The 20483-nt window shown below is 40.2% G+C and overlaps 1 protein-coding gene across 4 annotated transcripts in view; it reads left to right on the top strand.

The window, feature by feature from the left end:
* DOCK4 (dedicator of cytokinesis 4) overlaps window positions 1-20483 on the top strand; it is a 475344-nt gene that overhangs the window by 218020 nt on the left and 236841 nt on the right. For all 4 annotated transcript variants that reach the window (XM_004602088.2, XM_055123770.1, XM_055123771.1 and 1 more), the window contains exons 5-7: window positions 2825-2921; window positions 9196-9344; window positions 17583-17667. In XM_004602088.2, coding sequence (XP_004602145.2) covers window positions 2825-2921; window positions 9196-9344; window positions 17583-17667 — 331 coding nt within the window. The remainder of the gene's footprint in view (window positions 1-2824; window positions 2922-9195; window positions 9345-17582; window positions 17668-20483) is intronic.

Raw genomic sequence — 20483 nt, 5'->3', positions numbered from 1 at the left:
TCCTTCCTTCCTTCCTTCCTTCCTTCCTTTCTTTTTTGATGGGTGAGGGATAGGGGAAGTAGAGCTCCAGACTTACTCCTGGCCCTGCATTCAGGGAACACTCCTCTGCCAGACTTGGGTGCTGAGGATTAAACCTGTCATACCTGTGTGCAAGGGAAGTACCCTGCCTGCTATACTATAGCTGTTGCCCTAAAAGTGATACTTCTTAAAGTAGATTGGACTAGGCAGTCAACACCAACATTTTCATTAACATAAGCATCTTCTTTCCCTTATTTTATTTTTGCTCATATTTGTAACCAGTAAATATATGGCCCTTTTTTTTCTTAGTTTGCAGAAGTTAACATATGGATAAAGGTGTGTCAAAATTTTGATGTGAAAGTTTGAGATTTGATACACATTCTCCACCTGACAGAAGACTTGCTGAACATTAATACAATTTAGGGATAGAACAAAAATCTTAATATCTAAATTGAGAAATGGTTAGAATTGCTCAGGGCTTTATATTCTTGAATTATTTCCTGGAAGAAAAATTGAGCTTCATATCCTTTGTGAATTTATAGTGCCAGGTGACTGCTTTTCCAGTGAGGAGACTCATTGGAATATTAATATTGAATCTTATTTTATGGGGACTAGTAGGCCCATGGCCCATCAGTATAACTAATTGCAAAATATATCTCAGAATAATGGAGCAAAATACAATTTCTTGGGTAACTACTTGTGATAGACTATTTGCACATTAATTTCGGTTTTGGTATAATTAAGAGAAAACATCTGCATCATCTAAAATGGCAATTTTGTACTTCTTAAAAATTTACATTTTGGTGAATTAACCCAAATCAACTTCCCACAGGCTAAATTACCTTTCTTTTTTTCATGGGTCTCAGACCTCCTAATGGAGGTCCTTAAGTTAAATCATAGTTTGCAAAGGTTGAGTCATTCTGTATTGTTTAATTCCTACAGAGGTCATGCTACCTTTCTTTTTTACTTTTAAAATGTTAAGAAGGTTGTTTTCTTATGAATTCATTTTTTTCCTCCTTGACCTTGCATCGATCATTTTAGAACCCTTGTACCCAAATATTCATCACTAAAAGTACAACAGCTGCTTTAAAAGCAAAATTACTGTTTATTTTTATTTCTAGTTTTAAATCCTAGTTGTACATTTTAAACTATGCATTAGCTCTAGAAAGGATCATGGTATTCACAAGGGAAGTATTTTAGCAGCAGTATGAAATGAGGAGACGCATCTCCATTGGTGAGAAATCAAGGGAAGGATTTTAGTAACTGTAGCTATTGTCAGGAAAGCAAAAGACAAATATGTATATGCTTTGGACACAGTATCCAAAAATAACTGTAGAATAGTTATTAACCTCATGCTAAGAGGTAGTCTCCTTTGATCTTTAGTGTCTAATATTTGTTACTCTCTGTATAATAGTTATTGCCTTTAAATATGTACATATCTAAATAAAGAAAATAGTTCTTATCCATGTAATTAGAAGGATTGTTTTGAGAAACAATAATAATGATACTACTTAGCCATATTTTAAATACTTTTTAATGAATCACTATGAGATACAGTTACAGACCTACAAACTTTCCTGATTACAATGGTTTCAGTCATACAATGATCAAGTGCCCATCCCTCCACCAGTGCGCATTCTCCACCACCAATGTTTGAGTATCCCTACTACCACACCTACCCCATCCCCCTACCCCAATCTCTGTGGTTAGGCACATTCCTTTTTACTCTCTCTTTCCTTTTGGGTGTTATGGTTTGCAATACAGGTAGTCAGTGGCCATCATGTTTGGCCTATAATCTACTTTCAGCATGCATCTCCCATCTGAAGAGAGCCCTCCAAGCTTCATTCACTTAGTGGTCCCTTCTCTGTCCCAGCTGTCTGTTCCCTAGCAATTGAGGCAGGCTTCCAAGCCATGGAGCGATCCTCTTGGCCCTTATCTCTATTATCCTTGGGTGTTATACTACTTAGCCATTTTGAACTTGCTTAAAAACTGAGAGAATTAAAAAAAAAAAGAAATGCACATCCTTCTCTATTGAAAGTAGGTTGTATAGATTGCCTGCCCCATTTTCTTATATATCTTCTCAACATTAGGATCACCAAAAAAACCTTACAAGATGTGGTTTGAACATTTTCCAAATAGTTTTTATACTTTTAGAGATGAAATAGAATATATTATCCAAATCACAGGAACAGTTTACAATGACTATTCAATTATCTGCAAAGTCTTAAGTTCCTAATAAGTTCTATGATGCATAGCATTACTAATCACTTTACAGGGCATCGTTTGCAAATAATAAAAATGGAATGTTAACAAAATCTAATGAGCATGCAATCCATACTTCTATATCTAGTTATTTATGACACTGAATTTGGATGTTGGCAGCTATGATACTGTGGCCATTGGACAAGTCTGTCATTCCCTTTAATTTCTGTGGTCTTAGTGCTTAAAAAGAAAAGTTACTTTGCAGGTTATGCAGGCTGGATGATATCATATTACACATGAGGGCTTTTGGTCTTCAAAAGTTTCAATGAATTGATCTTAGTGGTCATATTTTGACCAGAGTAGAATGCTCCTGTAATTATTGCTTCTCTGTCATACTGCTCAGTTTCATCTGGATGAGGTAGTATGAGATTGTCCTAACCCGCATCCCTCAGAGTGCTTCATTAATCAAAAACTGGTTACTGTTTGCAGAACCAGAAATAACTTGGTGGCTTCCTTTCCAGGTCTCTCTTTTAGGGTACCTAAGAGAAAACTATTGCATATGATATTGGCATACAGACTTTGTTTTTCTTTTTTCATTTTACAGACAATTTGAAATGGTTATTCCCACCGAAGATTCTGTTATCACAGAAATGACATCAACATTAAGAGACTGGGGAACCATGTGGAAACAACTCTATGTGGTAACTAACCTTTTAATGGCGTGATTTTAGGGGTAGAGAATTGATTTAAGTATTGGAACAAGGGTACTGAGGACTCAAGAGCTTTATAAGGCATAGTCTTATAATCCCAGTATCTTTTGAGTATGGGTTATATAAGTTCTTTTCCAATGCTGCAGTAATCATAAGAGGTGATTTTTCTGATAGCCAATGAACTGAGTTTAGGATTTCTGAATATTTTAAATTTTCAAAGAGAAGTTAGTTTATTTCTACACAGGGGAATCTTAGATGCAAGGCCAGAGTAACAGCTGAATGAGGTAAATGCAAGGTCAAGGTAATTAAACTCGATGGGTCCGTGCTAGGATTTTACAAAATAAATGCAAATTTCTTTTTTAGATTAAAAATATTATGCTAGAAATAATATAAAATACAAAAATTATTTCACTTAGAATAATAGTATTCATGACATGAACATGGAAAACCCAGCTATTTGAAATGTTCAGGTGACTGCTGAACCTTTTACCCAACGTAAAAGTTATAAAAATAATGGCTGTTGTTGAGCAAAAGAACCAACACTTTTCCTTTTATGTAGCTCTTTCCCAGAACAAAGTTGAACTTCCTCTTGATTCTGCCCGGTCCAGCTATTCTCATCTGCTTTTAAAGTTGTGAACATCTATTTTGGGGACATATTGCTTGTTTGAAACTTTATGTGTTGTAAGCTCTAAGAGTAACCCCGCCACCCCCTAGTGTCCTGAGTAATGGAGACAGGGAATTATTTAAAATTTCCCTAGATACTAGAATGGTAGTCAGTTATTTTAGTTATTTTAGGAATAAATATAAAATTTAACCTGTAGATAGCAGACTTTGGACCTCAAGAGTGAAGCTGACTAGGCTACATCAGATCTTGCTTTCTCTTCCTGATGTAATCTTAGTTCTGATTGCATTCATTCAAGTTCATGATGCTTAATATATTAGGATACTATTCAGGTTCTTTACCAACAGTTTTAAATATTTAGTATATTTACTGAAGGATATTTGATGAAAGCAGTATTTGGATACTGGGTGCAATATATAAGGCTACCTGTTCATAGAGAGAAAGAAACAGCATACAAGCATAGGGTAGGCTTGAGAAATGTTAGCTGTTCTTTTCAATACCATTGGCATGATCACAAATAATGTTCTTTAAAATACTACTTTGCAAAATAATAGTTATCTTACCACAAAAAGTAGGATAGAATGCAGCAACCATTTTCTAATGAATACTTGTATGAAGACTTTTTTCTTCTTCTTCTCTTTTTTTTTTAATTTTATTGAATCATCTGTGAGACAGTTACAGGCTTTCATCTTTGGTTTACAATCACACAATAATCAAACACCCATCCCTCCACCAGTGCACATTCCCCACCACCAATGTTCCTGGTATAACCCCCTTTCCCACCCTCCTCCTGCCTCCATGGCAAACAGTATTCTCCATACACTCTCTCTCTCTACTTTTTCTTATTATTTTCAGTCTCTCTTTCCAGGCACTCTACGGGGTACCACTTTTTGTCCAATCCTTTAGTGATATTCTATCCATTGCATGTGCTTATGTAGTCAAATGTAAGTCTAAGTCTACTACTCCCAAACCTACTCTGTTTTCATTCTGAAACAAAGGAAATCTTACCCATTCTCCAATACATCAAAGTACAGCGAAATTTTTGCTATGTTTCTGACATATTGCAGAAATTTTGGGGATTCCTATGTCAAGTATTTAATATTGTACGAGGGTTCAGTATAGGTCACCCCAATGCGATTCCAGGGGTACCATCAGCACTAGTATATCCAGCAGTGCTCAGGGGTCCCTGTAGTGTTAGGTATCGTACTCAGAGTATGAGGAACACTAGGCATGTATTATACCAACTTGCACTTCTCTTCCCAGCCCTACTATTTAAAATTCAGCTTTTTTAAAAAAAAATATTTTCACTTGCAGTCAAGGCAGGTATCACTATATAGAATCCAGCACAGGGGTCCTATTAGGCGGCAGATGTCATTGTTCCTGCCACCTTCCCTAAAGAAAAAGTGAACAGCTTGTTTCCTTTGTCCATTTGATTTCAATTTTATATCCAGAATTCTGTAAAATGTAAGTCCTAGAGGTGAGATCAGATGAAATGAAACTTTTCCCGCTGCAAGTCCAGAATATTAGCCCCGAGCATGGTTCAGGTGATGTTTCCTTGCTGTATCTCAAGAGGGAGCTGTCTCTGTCCTTTATGGCATGAAATTTGTCTTATTTAATAAATTTCTTCCTGAAATTCTTTTGACTCAAGTGGACCTTTCAGTCTGACTGCTGGTTTCAAAATTGTCATGTTATTCCCTGCTTATTCATTTATGTTACCTAAGCAGAATGTACCCCTCAGAATCCATCAAAGAGAACTATAAACCCTGCTATTCATTTGTCCTCATCTATGAGAACTGTGCAAGGTGAATGCAGCAGTGCAGTTGGGAGCTTAGCACTACTTGGGAACACAGATATGCACAGGGAATCACAAGAGTATTGCTTCTCAGTGCCCTTGTTATGGCAAGTGTTAGCATGAGGAAAGAGTATGGATATGGACTGCTCATTAGAGTGTTTTGGCATTGAGAGGGGCTAAAATTATAACTCAGAGAAGGGTTGGGGATGATGCGATGCTTAGTGCCATTCATCTGACATGTTCAGTCAACCTGCACAGTGCATAACGATGCAAGTTTTGATTCACTCCCTCCCTTTCTTCCTTTCCTCTTGGGGATCACATCATGGTGCTTGGGGATCATGCTGGTGGTTCTTGGGGGGTGGGGGACATGTCATTCTAGGATCAAAGCGTTGTTACTCACACGTGGGGGAAATAACTCTATCCCTGTACTATCTCTTTAGCTTCACTTTACCACCTCTTAAAAGTAAAAAGGTCGAGCCAGAAAAAGTACAGGGATTGAGGCCCTTGCCTTACATGTGGCCAACCCTTGTTTCACTCCTCAGGACCACATGTTTCCCGTGAGCAACACCAGGAGTAACCTTGGAGCACTGATCCAGGAGTAATCCCTGAGAACCACTTTTTAAAGTTTTATTTGGTGTAGTCCCAAAACTAAAACCTTTTAATACATAATATAAAATTTTAAAAGTGTATGACTTGGTGGCTTCACGCCATTAGGTAGGACTTGATATTTCTGGAAATTTATCCCTGTAGAGAACTTTAGATCAGTGTTTTCAAAGGAGGCTACAGGTGAGAAACATAATTGAAAATCAGGGCATGATATGAGGGGGTCCAGCAGTAGCTTGGGGGGCCACAGGCTAAGGTCAAAATGTCACCACTCTAGAAAAAAGAGTTGAGAACTGCTTTCAATTAAGGATAATTTTGATTCTTTTTATACCACTTTACATGTAGTGTGCTAATAAATTTTGTAGAGAATTAAAAGCATTGCTTCTAGTTAAGATGAAGAGTCGGCAGGGAAATAGCTCGTGCCTTGCATGTGAAGGCCATAAGTTTGATCTCCGGAACCATACGATCCTCGGAGAACTGCCAGGTCCCTGGTGACCTCTGAATACTATTGTGCTCATTCTATGGACCCCGGCACCTTCTCCAGACAAGGGCTATATGACCAAGCCTAGTAATGAACCCTCGGGCCCACATAGCTGCTCTGAATATAGCAGGGGGCAGTGCTGGGCCCCCAGCACTGCTTGGGGAGTTCCCCACAAGAAAAAAAGTATGAAGCCATGGGTAATATAGTTAGGAAAGAAAATATTTTTAGAGGAATTATTGGCAAGCACACCCCTAATAATAGCAGTATTAGCGTTGTCTGATATTTAAATGACACTTATTCAGGACTAGGCCTTAGTCTATTTTTTTTTTTTTTTTTTTTTTTTTTGCTTTTTGGGTCACACCCAGCGATGCATGGGGGTTACTCCTGGCTTTGCACTCAGTAATACCTCCTGATAGTGTTCAGGAGACCATATGGGATTCTGGGAATCAAACCTGGGTCAGCTGTGTGCAAAGCCAACACCCTACCCGCTATACTAGGCCCCTAAGCCTTAGTCTTAAAGCTTTAATATAATCCTCATTATGACTTTGTAAGAGAGCTGTTGTGATCCTTATTCTGCAGATGAGAAAATCAATACAAAAAGCTAATAAACTGTAATAGTTTTTTCAGCCAGTTAAGAACAAAGTTGGGATTCATGTCAAGGCACCTTGTCTCTCGAGTTTATGCTTTTGATCACCATTTAATACTATTCTTAGCACAAACATTATCTCTAGACCCTATGACAATCTCTTAAGAATGTAGTACTTTTCTGGTTTATGGGTAAGAAATTTTATACTCTGCAAGCCATAATGCCCAAAAGTAGAGAGAGAGTATGGGGGAAATTGTCTGCCATAGAGGCCAGGGGGTGGGGGGGGATTGGGATAGGGGGCGGGGGTATACTGGGGTCATTGGTGATGGAAAATGTGCACTGGTGGAGGGATAGGTGTTTCATCATTGTATGACTTAAACTCAGACATGAAAGCTTTTTAACTGTATTCAGTAAAAAATAAAAATAAAAAAAGAAGGAAAGAAAAGAAAAATAAAATAAAAATAAAAATTTTTTAAAAGAATTAAAAAAAAATCTTATACTCACAGTCTGTGAAGCTTGTCCATGCCCAATGCTGGACTGAAGCCAGGAGTAACCCATCATCTCTCCACTGAGCTCCCTTGCTTGGTAAATGTCAGGGGTGCAGGGACTAGTTCCAACAAGTGTTGCTTGAGTGTTACTCCCAGTGGTGCCTGGTGACCATGTAGTTTGGGGGATGAAGCCTCCATCTCCCACATGTGAAGCTTGCAGACAGCTGAAAGGGCTCCAGTGACCGTGCTAAGTGCGGTGTCCAGTTCAACCCCCAAGACTGCATGCGCTCCTCCCCAAGCGCTGCCTGCTGTAGCTCTGCAGGCTCTCAGGCTCTAAGGGGGTGACCCTGGTGGCCTCAGCACTGCCAGAGCAGCACCACAACCTTCCGCCCAAGCGCCTAACCCATGTAGGCTAGGTATACACCGGGAATTCCTGGGGAGAGGAACCCCCGAAAGAACATTGACAAGTAGTTTGACGATCTGTGTGCCTAACTTCTGATAGAAAATTTAATAAAGCTTTATTAGCAACATATGACCAGAGAGGATGTATAGGGGGTAAAGGGCTTGCCTTGCACATGCACAACACCAGTTCAGTCCCTGGCACTTCCAGAGGGAAGCACTGAACACCTCTGGGTTGGCTACACACACACACACACACAATATGGCCGGAAACACATACATACACACAAACACATAGATACACAATATGATTGGAAACACACACACACATATACATACACACACATACAAGAAATGACTGGAAAGAGAGACATAGAAAGATCGCACTCATATGTGGAATATAAAGTAGCTGAGAGATACAAGCTCACAATGTTGCGATTTCTGGCAGATATTTCTCTGGACTTAGTAAAATACTGAAATACAGAAATCCAAAACTGTGCGGCTGCTAGTGCGGCCTCCTGACCTCATATCTCTTCATTCTCAGCAATGGAAAACAAATTACTCCAAATCAATGATAGTGAATTTTTTGTTGAAATATTGAATGTAATCAAAGTAAAGTGAAAGTAAATTGAAATTTACCAGTTACACATGCGGGGTGGTGGAATATGTGTACTGGTGAAGGGATGGGTGTTTGAGCATTGTATAACTGAGACTTAAACCTGAAACTTTTGTAACTTTCCACAAGGTGATTCAATAAAAAAATAAAATAAAATAAAGAAAAGAAATGACAGGAAAGAGGGTTTGCCGTTGAGTTGATGTAAATCACATGTAGTTTCGAGACTCAAGCTAGGGGAAGCAGGCGGGAGTTGTCAGGGAAGATCTCCTGATGCAGGTGGAAGTTGGGCAAACCCGGGGAGGACGGGAGAGTTTAGACTGAGCTAGAGACAGGAGGCCTGGGGGGTGACAGCGCCACAGGGCGAGTGAAGGCCAGGAGTCAGGCTCGGCTTTGGTGCTGGCCTGTCGCCCTGGCTCTGCATCACACAGTGTCTGTGCCCCAGAGCCCGAGAGTGAGATTCTGGAGCAAGAGCGCAGCCTTGTGAAACTGTGAAGCCAGAGACAGTGTGCAGAGCAGGGATTGTGTCTGAGGACACGGAGGGCGCTGTGTCACGATGGAGGAGACTCTGACAGGCCCCGAGAGAGCAGACAGGACCTGCCCCTTCCCTTTTCTCTGTGGCTATGCCCGCCACGTCTGTGCGGGGACTGACGGCCAGTCTCACTGTTTGCGTCTTTGCAGAGAAATGAAGGTGATCTCTTCCATCGGCTGTGGCACATCATGAACGAAATCCTGGATCTGCGGCGGCAGGTGTTGGTGGGCCATCTGACCCATGACCGGATGAAGGACGTGAAGCGCCATATTACTGCCCGCCTCGACTGGGGCAATGAGTGAGTAGCAGCTGCCTCTGAGGACGCTGGTGTGGCAGGAGGGGAAATAGCTGAGATAGACACCAGAGGGGCCTCTGCCAGGCTTTCTCTGTGGAGAGAAACTATTCTCTAGTGCCAGCTGTCTTTGGATGGACTGAGAATCACATTCTCTTGGGGTGGAATGGGCGCCATGATGCTGTTTGGCTGTGCCCGGGGTGGTCGGAAGGTGTGTGGCTGTGCTCCCAGAATGTGACACGTTCCTAAGAATCTCTGGGACCTCACTTCTGCTCGGTCAGTCTTATCCTCAAATGAACTTCAGGCCTAGTGTGTGTGTTTGATTTTGTTTTGTTTTGTTTTGAGGGACTGGCACCCAGTCGTGCTCATAATGCTATCTCTTTATTGGGGTTCAGTGTTCTGAGCACCCTGTATTGCTTATAATGCTGTCTTTTTATTGGGTCTCAGTGTTCACTTCTAATGGTTTGCAAAGGACCATGTGGTGCCAGGGTCAAACTGGAAAGCATGGAAAGCATGTTCTTCAGGCCTTTGGATGGTCTCCCTAGCCCTGTATTTGCTTGTCAGTGTATTCCCCTAGATACCATGGTAATGGGTAAACAGTGTAAGACCTTGTGTAAAACAGTAATTACTGTAAGGTCAGGGCAGCTAGGTCGATTAGAACAATCATGATTGGAGAGGAGAAGGCAGATGAAATAGAGAAGGGATCACTAAGAAAATGATGGCTGGAGGAATCAGTCGGGATGGGAGATGCATGCCGAAAATAGATAATGGACCAAATATGATGACCTCTCAGTGTCTGTGTTGCAAGCTATAATGCCCAAAAGTAGAGAGTATGGGGAAATTGTCTGCCATGGAGGCAGGGGAAGGGTGGGAAAGGGGGGGATATACTAGGGATATCGGTGATGGGGAATGTGCACTGGTGGAGGGATGGGTGTTTGATCATTGTGAGATTGTAACCCAAACATGAAAGCTTGTAACTATCTCACGGTGATTCAATACAATTTTTTTAAAAAAAGAACAGAACAATTCTATGGTGGCATATAGATTTGGACTTTTAATAGTGAACTTAATTTAGTGTATACATATGCTTATTTTTCTTTGTTTTTTTTTTTTTGTTGTTGTTGTTGTTTGGGGGTTGTACTCCAGTGTTACTTAGGGGCCACTCCGAGCTCTGTGTTCAGGGCTTACACCTAGTGGTACCTGGGCATAGGATGAGGGTGGGGAGATGATGATGTGGTTGTATGAATCAAACCCAGGACTTGGCATTCAAAGCTTATACTCAGCCTTCTGAGCTCTTACAGTGGCTCCTACGCATGTTAATTTTCAATGGTGCCTACCTCCAGGTTGTGTAATATTATAGTGCAATGTTATATTAATATACCTTTATATATATTATATGCATATTTAGTATATGTTTGAAAGTCTCAACATAAGCTGTACACTGGAGTAACCTCTGATTATTACCATGTATTGAACTGTGAGTGCACACTACCTAGCTACTTTGGAGAACTAGATGAAAAACTATTCTTGACCAAGATGGATGCTATTTTTTTCTAGTTTATTTTCAGTTTTGGTGCCACATGTAGCAGTGTTCAGGGGCAGCTGCTGGCAAGGGCTTGTCAGTTGCTCCCATTGGTGCTTGAGGACTCTGTGGTGTTGGGGATCATACCCTTGACTCCCACATGCATGCCAGAATGTTGAGCCATCTCCTCTGCTCTCCAGAGATTTCGTCTGTGGTCTCCCTCTTCATGCTTAGGGAGTCTCTCTTGATAGTACCTTGGGGATTATTTGGTGTTAATGAACCTTACTCTCTGCATGAAAACCATGTATTCTACTCTATTGCGCCATCTCTTAGGCCCTCTCCTAGGACTGAGATTTTGATTTAAATGCATTTACATTTAAATTATGACTAACTTGAAATATTGTATACTTTAAAAAGACTATCACTTAAATGTTAATATGTGGAGGAAAAAATTAATACAAACCTGCTATGGTTGTGATCCCAAGTTTGTAGCGATTTAGTCAAGTTTAAAGAAGTTATATATCCCTCCAGCCTTTATGTAGTCAGCTCTTTTCTGCCTCCTTCTCTCCAAATCTTCATTTTCTATTTGAATCTTCAAGGGATTTGGGTATCAGAATTTTTGAAAAACAGACAGAAAAGAGAGAAAAAAATTACAGGAGATACACCGTGCATAAATTTGCTTCTTAATCTGAGAAACCCAACTTGAAACTGTCAGGATGTTGCTCTTTTTAACCATTGGAAGTTGATTAATCAAAACCTGGTTTTAATTCCTGCCAGCTCTTTTGTTTTACAAATGTGCATGAACCAGCTAACACATTTTATTTTATTTTTTTTTAATTTTTTATTGTGGAAAGTTACAAAGTTACAAAGTTTTCAGGTTTAAATCTCAGTTATACAATGCTCGAATACCCATCCCTTCACCAGTGCTCATATTCCACCACCAAGAATCCCAGTATAGCTCCACCCCGCCCCCTCACACCCCAACCCCCCCACGCCCCTAGCCCCCCCACCCTAAGCCTCCCCCGCCTGTGTAACTAACAAATTTCACTTTACTTTCACTTTGATTGCATACAATATTTCAACAAAACTCACTATTATTGTTTGGAGAGTCTCTCCCCTAAAGTCAGACCTGCTGAAAAGGAAGTATTAGATAATTTGTTTTCCATTGCTGAGGATGAAGAAGTATGAGGTCGAGTGACCACACTTAGCGGCCTCTCAGTTTTGGGTTTCTGTAATTTAGTATTTTAGTAACTAAGTCCAGAGAGATATCTGCCAGAAGTTGCATCGTTGCCAACTTGTACTTCTCAGTTACATTATATTCCACATATGAGCAGCTAACACATTTTAAACCTCCAACACACCCACTGCAACTCTGGGGTTTCTTCAGCATCATGTGCTGCCACCAATCAGTCTTTTCCAACTGATTGATTGGGAAAGTAGTTACAATTGATTTAACTCTATAAAATAAAACTCATTTTATGGCCACAGAGAGGGCTCTTGCCTTGCGTACATCTGCTCTGGGTTCGAGCCCCAGAACCTCATATGATTCCCTGGGTCCTGCCAGAAGTGATTCCTGAGTGCAGAGCTAGGAATAAGCCCTGAGCACCTTCGAGTGTGGTATCCACCCCCCCCAAAAAAAAAGAAAAGAAGAATGACTTCCTGTGAGGAATTAAAACAAATCTGCATACAATTTGCCAGCCATGTTATTGTATCTTCCCATCTGAGAGGAGTAGATCTAAAAGGCTTTTTAAAATTGACTTATGCTGCCTTATTTATTCATTATCTTCCTTTGAATTTTTTACTAAATTATATTAACTATTCATTTGCTGAGCCATGTTTAAGAGAATGATTTGTAAATAGGAACAGAATTGGATGAAGTTAGTTTATCAAAAATAACTTAGACCTGTAGAAAAGGCAAAAAGATGATACTTTCTCAGTTTTATAGGGAAGATGAGAACAGAAGGAATGAGGACGGACATATCTAGGAAAAACACTAATTATGATGAATCATGACTCGGTTTTGACTCACACAAGTTCTAGCTTTGTACTTTGGAGAGTGATTTGGCTAATTTAGGGTAAGTTGGTAAAACACTGATGCATGAAAATGAGCAATATATTTTATTTAGATCATCCTTAAATGCATGGCTTTTCTTAGTTTCATTCTGTTCTCTTTGAATTTTGGCCTCTTCTTTAAAATTGACTTTCAGTATGGATTGTGCATTTTCCTTAGTCCTTTCAACGGAAATTGGTTTTGCATCATGTTGAATAGTGCTAATTGGAAAGGGAATCCATACAGTGTCTTGGAGATGAGATTAGACCAAGTTGTCCTACAAAATAATCTGTCAGCATATAGATCTCCCGAGAAATAGATCTGTCAGCATGTAGGTCTCCAGAGGAATGTAAATGAAAATTATGTTCATTCTAAAGTTGCGTGTCAAACTGTTGCAGAGTGGTAGAGAGAAGCTCTGTTTAGGAGGAGGAGATTATCCTTGTTTTCTACGGGGGCCATAGAAAAGCATTCTCCCTGCAAGCATTCTCCTTAGGCAGTTTCCACAATGCTCGGTGTTCTGGTCTCCTTCCTGCTAAGATTGTCTAAACAAGGGGAGTCAGTTGAATCTTTCTGCCTGATGTCACAGAGCAGTTAGTGACTAGTTAGATTTAAAACTTGACCCACATGTGTCTTCATTGATTTCCAGTATCCTCTAAACTCTCGTTGCCTCTTCTCCCTTCTTTCTTTCCTTCACTTCTTAATCATTTTTTGAGCAATGTCTCAAGCAATGGGAAGTCGATTCTACAAAATCTCACACAGTAGGAGGTATATCTTGAGTTTGCAAAACAAAATAGGAACCTATGGAATTCTTTCCACATATGGAAGACTCCAGGCAGTCAGCACAAATGTGATAACTCAATCCTATGATATAAAGAGACTTCGGTATTATAGAATCCCGGGACCCAGGATGGTTCTAGATCTCACATCTAAAGCAGAACATTTACAGTTAGAGTCCTTCGTTGCCCTCTTGTTCTGCAGTGACCAGTTGCCCTTCATGTGTACTTTCTTCATATGCCATGTGACTGATGCTGTCTGAATTTCCAGGTTCGGTTTCTCCAAGACTCTCATTGACAGATCCCTTCTATCATTTATATTTAGATGGGCACATTATACTAGGTACTCAGAAACCGCTGGCAAATCCTGGGTGATTTGTACATAGGTCAAGTGCCTTCCTGTGAACTGGATTTAGTTTAAGAAGAGAGACTCACTGACTACCACTGCTGCCCCATCCCTGTCAGTGGACAGTGTGGGTAGGTCAGCTTCTGGTAGAAGGAGCTGTGGCTATATTAACTAGCCTGTGGTTTCATATTTTTCCTTTTTCGCTTCATCTGTGGTTTTCAGTTTCAGAATTGCTGCCAATCCACAGTTACAAAAGAAGTTGAAAAATCCTTGTGCTAGACAGTCTTTCTTCTGCGCTGACCCAGTGTCACACAATTTCTTGCCCTGAGACCTCTCATGAGGAGATGCAGAATACAGAGCAGACCCTATCAGAATGCTAGATAAAGTGCAGCAAGGAAGTTGTATGTGTTGACTCAAGCTGCTGTAGCAAAAATACCACCATTTTATCACAGTTCTAGAGGCTGGAAATCTATAATCAAATTACCAGGAAATTCAGTTTCTGGTGAGAACTTTCTAACTGACTTGCAGAGTTCTTAATGTGGTTTTCTGTAGGGAGAGAGAGGAGGGGAGGAGAGGAGAAAGGTCTCTCTTTCATTATTATAAAGCTGTCCAGTTCGTTAGATTTAGGCCCTTGATGATTTTATCTTGACCCTTATTGCCTCCTTTTAGTCTTTATCTTCAAATACAGTCCATAATGGGATCAGCATATCAGTATAAATTTTAAGAGGATACCTTCTAGTCCATAATAGGGTTATCTAGGCAATTTTACTAGCAAGTCACAGGCAGGGAGAGAATACGGAGGTCCATTTGCTTAGCTTTTGTATGGCCTCCCCTGGTTTGATCTGTGGCCCCACATGGTCCTCTGAACACCACTGAATGTAACCCCAAAGCGTGGAGCTGAGCGTAGCACCTGAGCACTGCCTGGTATCTGGCTGGTATCTGGTATGGCCTTCCTAGTGGTGGTGGTGCGGGGGAGAGGGGGCGGCGGGGAGAAGGAGAGGAAGAGGGAGAGAGACAGAGAGAATTCAATAAATATCACGGTGTTTGTTATAATTTAAAAGTACAACAAAAATTACTAGAGTGTGATTCTTTCAGTGAAAGAATATTAAAGACAACCGAGAAACTGTTTTAGTTACTTAAATGTCAGCTCCTACATTAAGAAGGACTCAGTCTTCTAATTTTACAAGCAAATATCACTCAGGATAGTCGGGGCAGTACCTGGCTTGAAGAATGTGCTGAATCACTAAATTTTACTTAGGGGAACTTACACAGGGTTTTTGGTAGCACACAACTTCATGATGTTTAAAATTCAAAATAAAAAAGCTGAGGTTCCACCCTTGATGTACAATTTAATGTTGGAGAGAATGTTGATATGAAAGGGTTTGGAATAGATTAACCTTGGAGAATTAAGCCTGGGATGTGGATTATGGTCATTGAGAAGCTTCTGGTAAAGAGTAAAGAGATAGTATTCTTCTTTAGGGAGTTATAGAGATATGTTGAAGAGTTTGGGATGGTTGTAGATGATGAGAGAGATGAATTGGATTCTATAGCATTGTTAGCCGTGGATGAAGTGGGTGTCTTCCAGGGAACTATATCATGAAGATTGCTGGAGAGAAACTGGCAGGATTCTATTCATTTCCACTGTCCATGATAAAGCATCAGCTACTCGGTTATCTTTAGGTGGATTTCACATTACTACTTCTCAACATGCCCCTGAGCCTGAAAATATGTCTCACTTTAATCGCAATGCAATGTGACATAAGAGATTAGCTGTTTGGACACCTTACAATCATATAGCCATAGAGTCTTTCCCATGTCTTAACTTAGTTTACTGCCTTTCCCACCTTTCTTAATCCTACCTTTTCTCCAAACTTATGACTGCATCCAGATTCCACCATAAATGAATGACAATCTTGTACATGTTACAGGAGTTTCACACTAATAACATGTTAGCTTCAGACATGACTAGGAATTTGTGGGCCAGGTCAAATCTTTAAGAGCAAGTATGCATTTCCTCATATCTACTTCTGATTTCCACCCCAGTCCAATGGGAATAGATCTCTTTTGTGATCCAAAGGGTACCAAAGGAATTGCTCCAAATTGAAAATGTGTCCTGAAAGCGGACAAGCGACCAAACTTGATGGTCTTTCAGTAGCTGTATTGCAAAACATAATGCCCAAAAGGAGAGAGAGAGAAGAAAAGTATGGGTGGTGTAGGGTCGGGGGGAGGGAGGGAAAAGGGATACAGGAGGTATTGATTGGTGATGGGAAATGTACAGTGGTTGTTAGAACATTGTATGACTGAAAATTATGAAAGCTTTGTAACTGTATCTCACAGTGACATGATGATTCAATTAAAAAAATTAACTAAAAAAAGAACCCAGTATGCCAAGAATCATCATCATCATCATCATCATCATCATCTCCCATTGATCATCGAACTTCTCTAGCAGTCTCAGTAACGTCTCCATTCGTCCTAGCCCTCAGATTTTAGAAGCCTCTCTTTACTCGTCCTTCCCAAGGTTGCCCCATTGGAGGCTCTTTCAGGGTCAGGGGAATGAGACCCAGCATTATTACTGGTTTTGCATATGAATACACTATGGGGAGTTTACAAGGCTCTCCCATGTGGGCAGGAAACTCTCTCGATAGCTTGCCAGGTTCTCCCAGAGGGAGAAGTAGGCTATAAGATGTCACTTCCGGGAGCTTAGTTTTAAGTCTCTGCATGCTGGCCATGGATGAGATTACACAAAGCTGGGGCAGCCTAGCTACTAGAAAATAGGAAATCTGGGCAGAAGAGGCCCAGTCCCAATCCAGGCAGACTTGGAGGTCTCAGCCCCAGGTCCCACACACCTGGGTTCCTCTGCTGGTACCTTCATGTGGAACGGGGCCTTGAGCATGGCTGTGGCTAGACTCCGGAGGTCTTCAGCCGAGGGAGCTCTGCTCGGAGCGGGGAGGGGGGAGGGAAGCTTGAGCCCACCCCTCCGAGGGGCCCTGGGGAAGACAGCCAGGTGCTTGGGCAAGAGACTCTAATGCGAAGAAAGAAAGAAAGAAAGAAAGAAAGAAAGAAAGAAAGAAAGAAAGAAAGAAAGAAAGAAAGAAAGAAAGAAAGAAAGAAAGAAAGAAAGAAAGAAAGAAAGAAAGAAGAAGGGAGGGAGGGAGGGAGGGAGGGAGGGAGGGAGGGAGGGAGGGAGGGAGGGAGGGAGGGAGGGAGGGAGGGAGGATCCCAAATCTTCTCCCCATAAAGAAACAAGCTCCTTTAGCCCCACCTCTGGTAGAAACACTCACTGAGAACTAACATGTTATTCTGCTCCAGCTTAATTTAATTTGCCTGTCATTTATATTTTTCATTTGTCAGCATATGTTCAGTGCCCCGCCTAGTTTCTTTGGCTACTCTAACTGTGGCAGAAAATCACATAAGATCTTAAAATATGGGTGAGAGAAGTAGAGAGAGGTGGAGACCGGGAAGTGGTGTGTCTAATTTGAAGGTATTTGTTAAGAAATGGTTCATATATTCCATTGAGGTGACTTTTTCTTCTTACACTTTTGTATTCTAGACAACTGGGTCTGGATCTGGTCCCTAGGAAAGAGTATGCAATGGTGGATCCAGAGGACATCAGCATTACTGAGCTCTACCGATTGGTAAGTGTAGGATAACCTGACTCCCTGATAATTCTGTGGTTGCCATGGCGTTCTTCAGACGCGCTTGATTTTGTCAGAACAGACCGTTCTGACAAACAAGAACTGAGAGCTCAGGTGTCCACGCCCTGAGTACAGAATTGAGTTCCCTTTCCTGGGTCAGACATAATGTTCTCCACTCAACCTCCAATTTTCAAAGCTAATTGTAAATATGGAACTTATTGCAAAGGGTTTTTTAAATTTTGAAGATACAAATAATTTTGATAGTCTAGTGCAATGTTTATAGATGATGCTGAATTATGTCTTTTGTGTTTTAGCACAGTGTTGTAATTAATAGTACCCACTCATTGCTCATTAGCATATTAGCTCCCCTTCTTCCCTACTCCCCCACCTTACGACTATATGCATAGACATAAATTATCTTCTTGATTGGAACTGATGGTCTTTTCTCCATCTTTCCCAGATCCTCCACTACATTTCCAAACCAGAAACCTGTTAATAAGACTGAGATACTTGGTATTTGGATAATTTATGGTATCACATTCAATCTGATTCAGTCTAACTTACTTAGATCTAGATTTCCCACCCTGATACAATTTGCCTGTAATCTTGGATTATTAAATACTTGTATAAAATGTGCCCAATTTTTTTCTTTTTACTTTTTAAAAAAAAATTTAGTTTTATTTTCATAAAGTTGTTCACAGTAATTATTTATATTCAGTATGTCAGCACCAATCCCACTACCATTACACCTTCTCACCACCATTATTTCAAATTTTCCCTCTACCACCCAAGCCTGCCCATAGGCAGATGCTAAATAATTTATTTTGTATTGCTTGTTATGAATAATATGAGATGTGCGGCCTCACAAAAGCTGCCAAGTGCTCCTGGAATTACAAGATTTTTTAAAAGACTTGGGCTCTGGTGGCATCTCTGTGACATTCTGCTCTATTCCGAGATTCATTTGTGAGTCTCTGAATCATGGCTGTTAATGTGCTTAAATGGTGCCCACAGGCACTTCTTGGGCATGTTTGCCAGGAAACCAGAAGGGCAGGGAGATGGGGGCAGGTCACCCATCCCTGACTCCTTGAAGCCTGGAGTTTTCATTCACTGGTCTCCTGCGTACCTGGATATTTTAGCAGATTCATTCTCATGTGTGGGGGGTTCAAGATGAGCCTGTGAAGGTCAGCCATGAGCAATGAGGCGATTAGGTTCTGGAGGTTTGTGGGCTGCTGCAATTCATTTGGGGCAGGTGGAGGGGCACAACTGCCCCCTCCGAAGTGCCCCAGTGATATCAGCCGGGTGTGTGGGGGAGGAACATCTCTGCAGTGTATTGATCTCTTTTGAGATTCATTTGTGAGTCTCTGAATCATGGCTATTTTAAAAATGCATTTAAATGTCATGATTTTGATCTCTTTTGAGATTTATCTATGGTTTTCTGAAGCAAGGCCAATAAATGAGCTTGTGTAGCTGAGCCAGAGGTGGTTTGTGGGCATGACTCCCACATACCTAACTTTTGGCCATTTAATTTCTTGGGAAACTTAGTCCCAAGTTGTTGGGATCTAGCCAGAGGCACAGATTGCCAAATTTCTTTAACCAATTCCTCAAATCAGAGAATGTGTTTGGAATTGACCTTCAAAAGCCATTATTTCAGGTTTAATATTACTTTGTTGGAGTTACTTTGCTTGTTAATACTGTGTCCTATTTCCTTTTTTTTTTTTTTTGTTCTCTTTTTTGTATACCTTTCCAAATTTACAGTATTTTCCAGAAAATAATAGGATTAATGTTTTCTCCCTATTCTTCCCTTTTGCTTTTTATTGCAATGACAGGATCACACACTTATTTTCATTTCTTACATGCTTTCATTGTACTCACACTTATTTTAGATCAATAGTCTGGGAATGGCATACTTTTTTTTTTTGGTGGGAAAGCACCCACCAAAAAACTATGGATGAGGTTAAAAAGTCTTGAGGAAGAATATTGGTAAGTTAATTGGGGAGTTTATGTCTGCATTGATAAATCAGTCCTTAATGCCTTTTTCAATTATTTTTTTCTTAGTCATTGATATGTTCATTACCTATACCTTATTACATCATTTGGAATAAACACGTCAGTGGATCTTCTTTATTTTCTATTGAAGTTTTTTAAGAGAGATATTTCATGATGCACCCACTCCTTTCTGGCAACTTTATTAAGCAGATTAATGATCTCATAGCGAGAACATAGTTAAAGATTAGAAAAAGCCAGGAAAGGAAGATAAAACAAAATAATAGCATTGCCAGTTAAAGTCATCACTGTGTCTTAGCTTTTATTACAGATCAAATCTGCTTTAATGTGTCAGTCACATTCACTAATGTGAAGGCTGTACTGGTTATTTTGCTTATTGAATATCATATTTTATCTCACTTTAAAAAAACATTTCATTTTTTAGTATGTGCTTTGTTTTATATTTCCTCTATTATGCTCAATAATCATGCATAATAGTATTCAGCAGAGAGTATTTCTGAGCTTATTGTAGCATAATGAAAAGGCCAGGCATGTGTATCCAAACAATTAGATTTGAGTTCCATTTCTTTGAATTTTGTCAAGATCAGCTCTGTGATCTTGAATTTATTGCTTAATCCTATAGAACCTCAATTTCTTCATCATTAAAATGTATAAGAAATTCTTACTATGTTATGAAAACCTACTAGGAACTTCATGTTCAAGTATGTTTCACTCACAACTTTCTGCAGAGTACAGCTGAACATTCAGTCAAGTTTCATTGTTTTCTCATCTGTATTCCACTGTTATTGGAGGAAAGGTGAGAAATAATGGGT

Source organism: Sorex araneus, chromosome 1 (assembly GCF_027595985.1).
Source record: "Sorex araneus isolate mSorAra2 chromosome 1, mSorAra2.pri, whole genome shotgun sequence".
NCBI classification, from domain to species: domain Eukaryota; kingdom Metazoa; phylum Chordata; class Mammalia; order Eulipotyphla; family Soricidae; genus Sorex; species Sorex araneus.
Note: the sequence above shows the minus strand (reverse complement) of the source record. Positions and strands in the feature narration are given on the sequence as shown.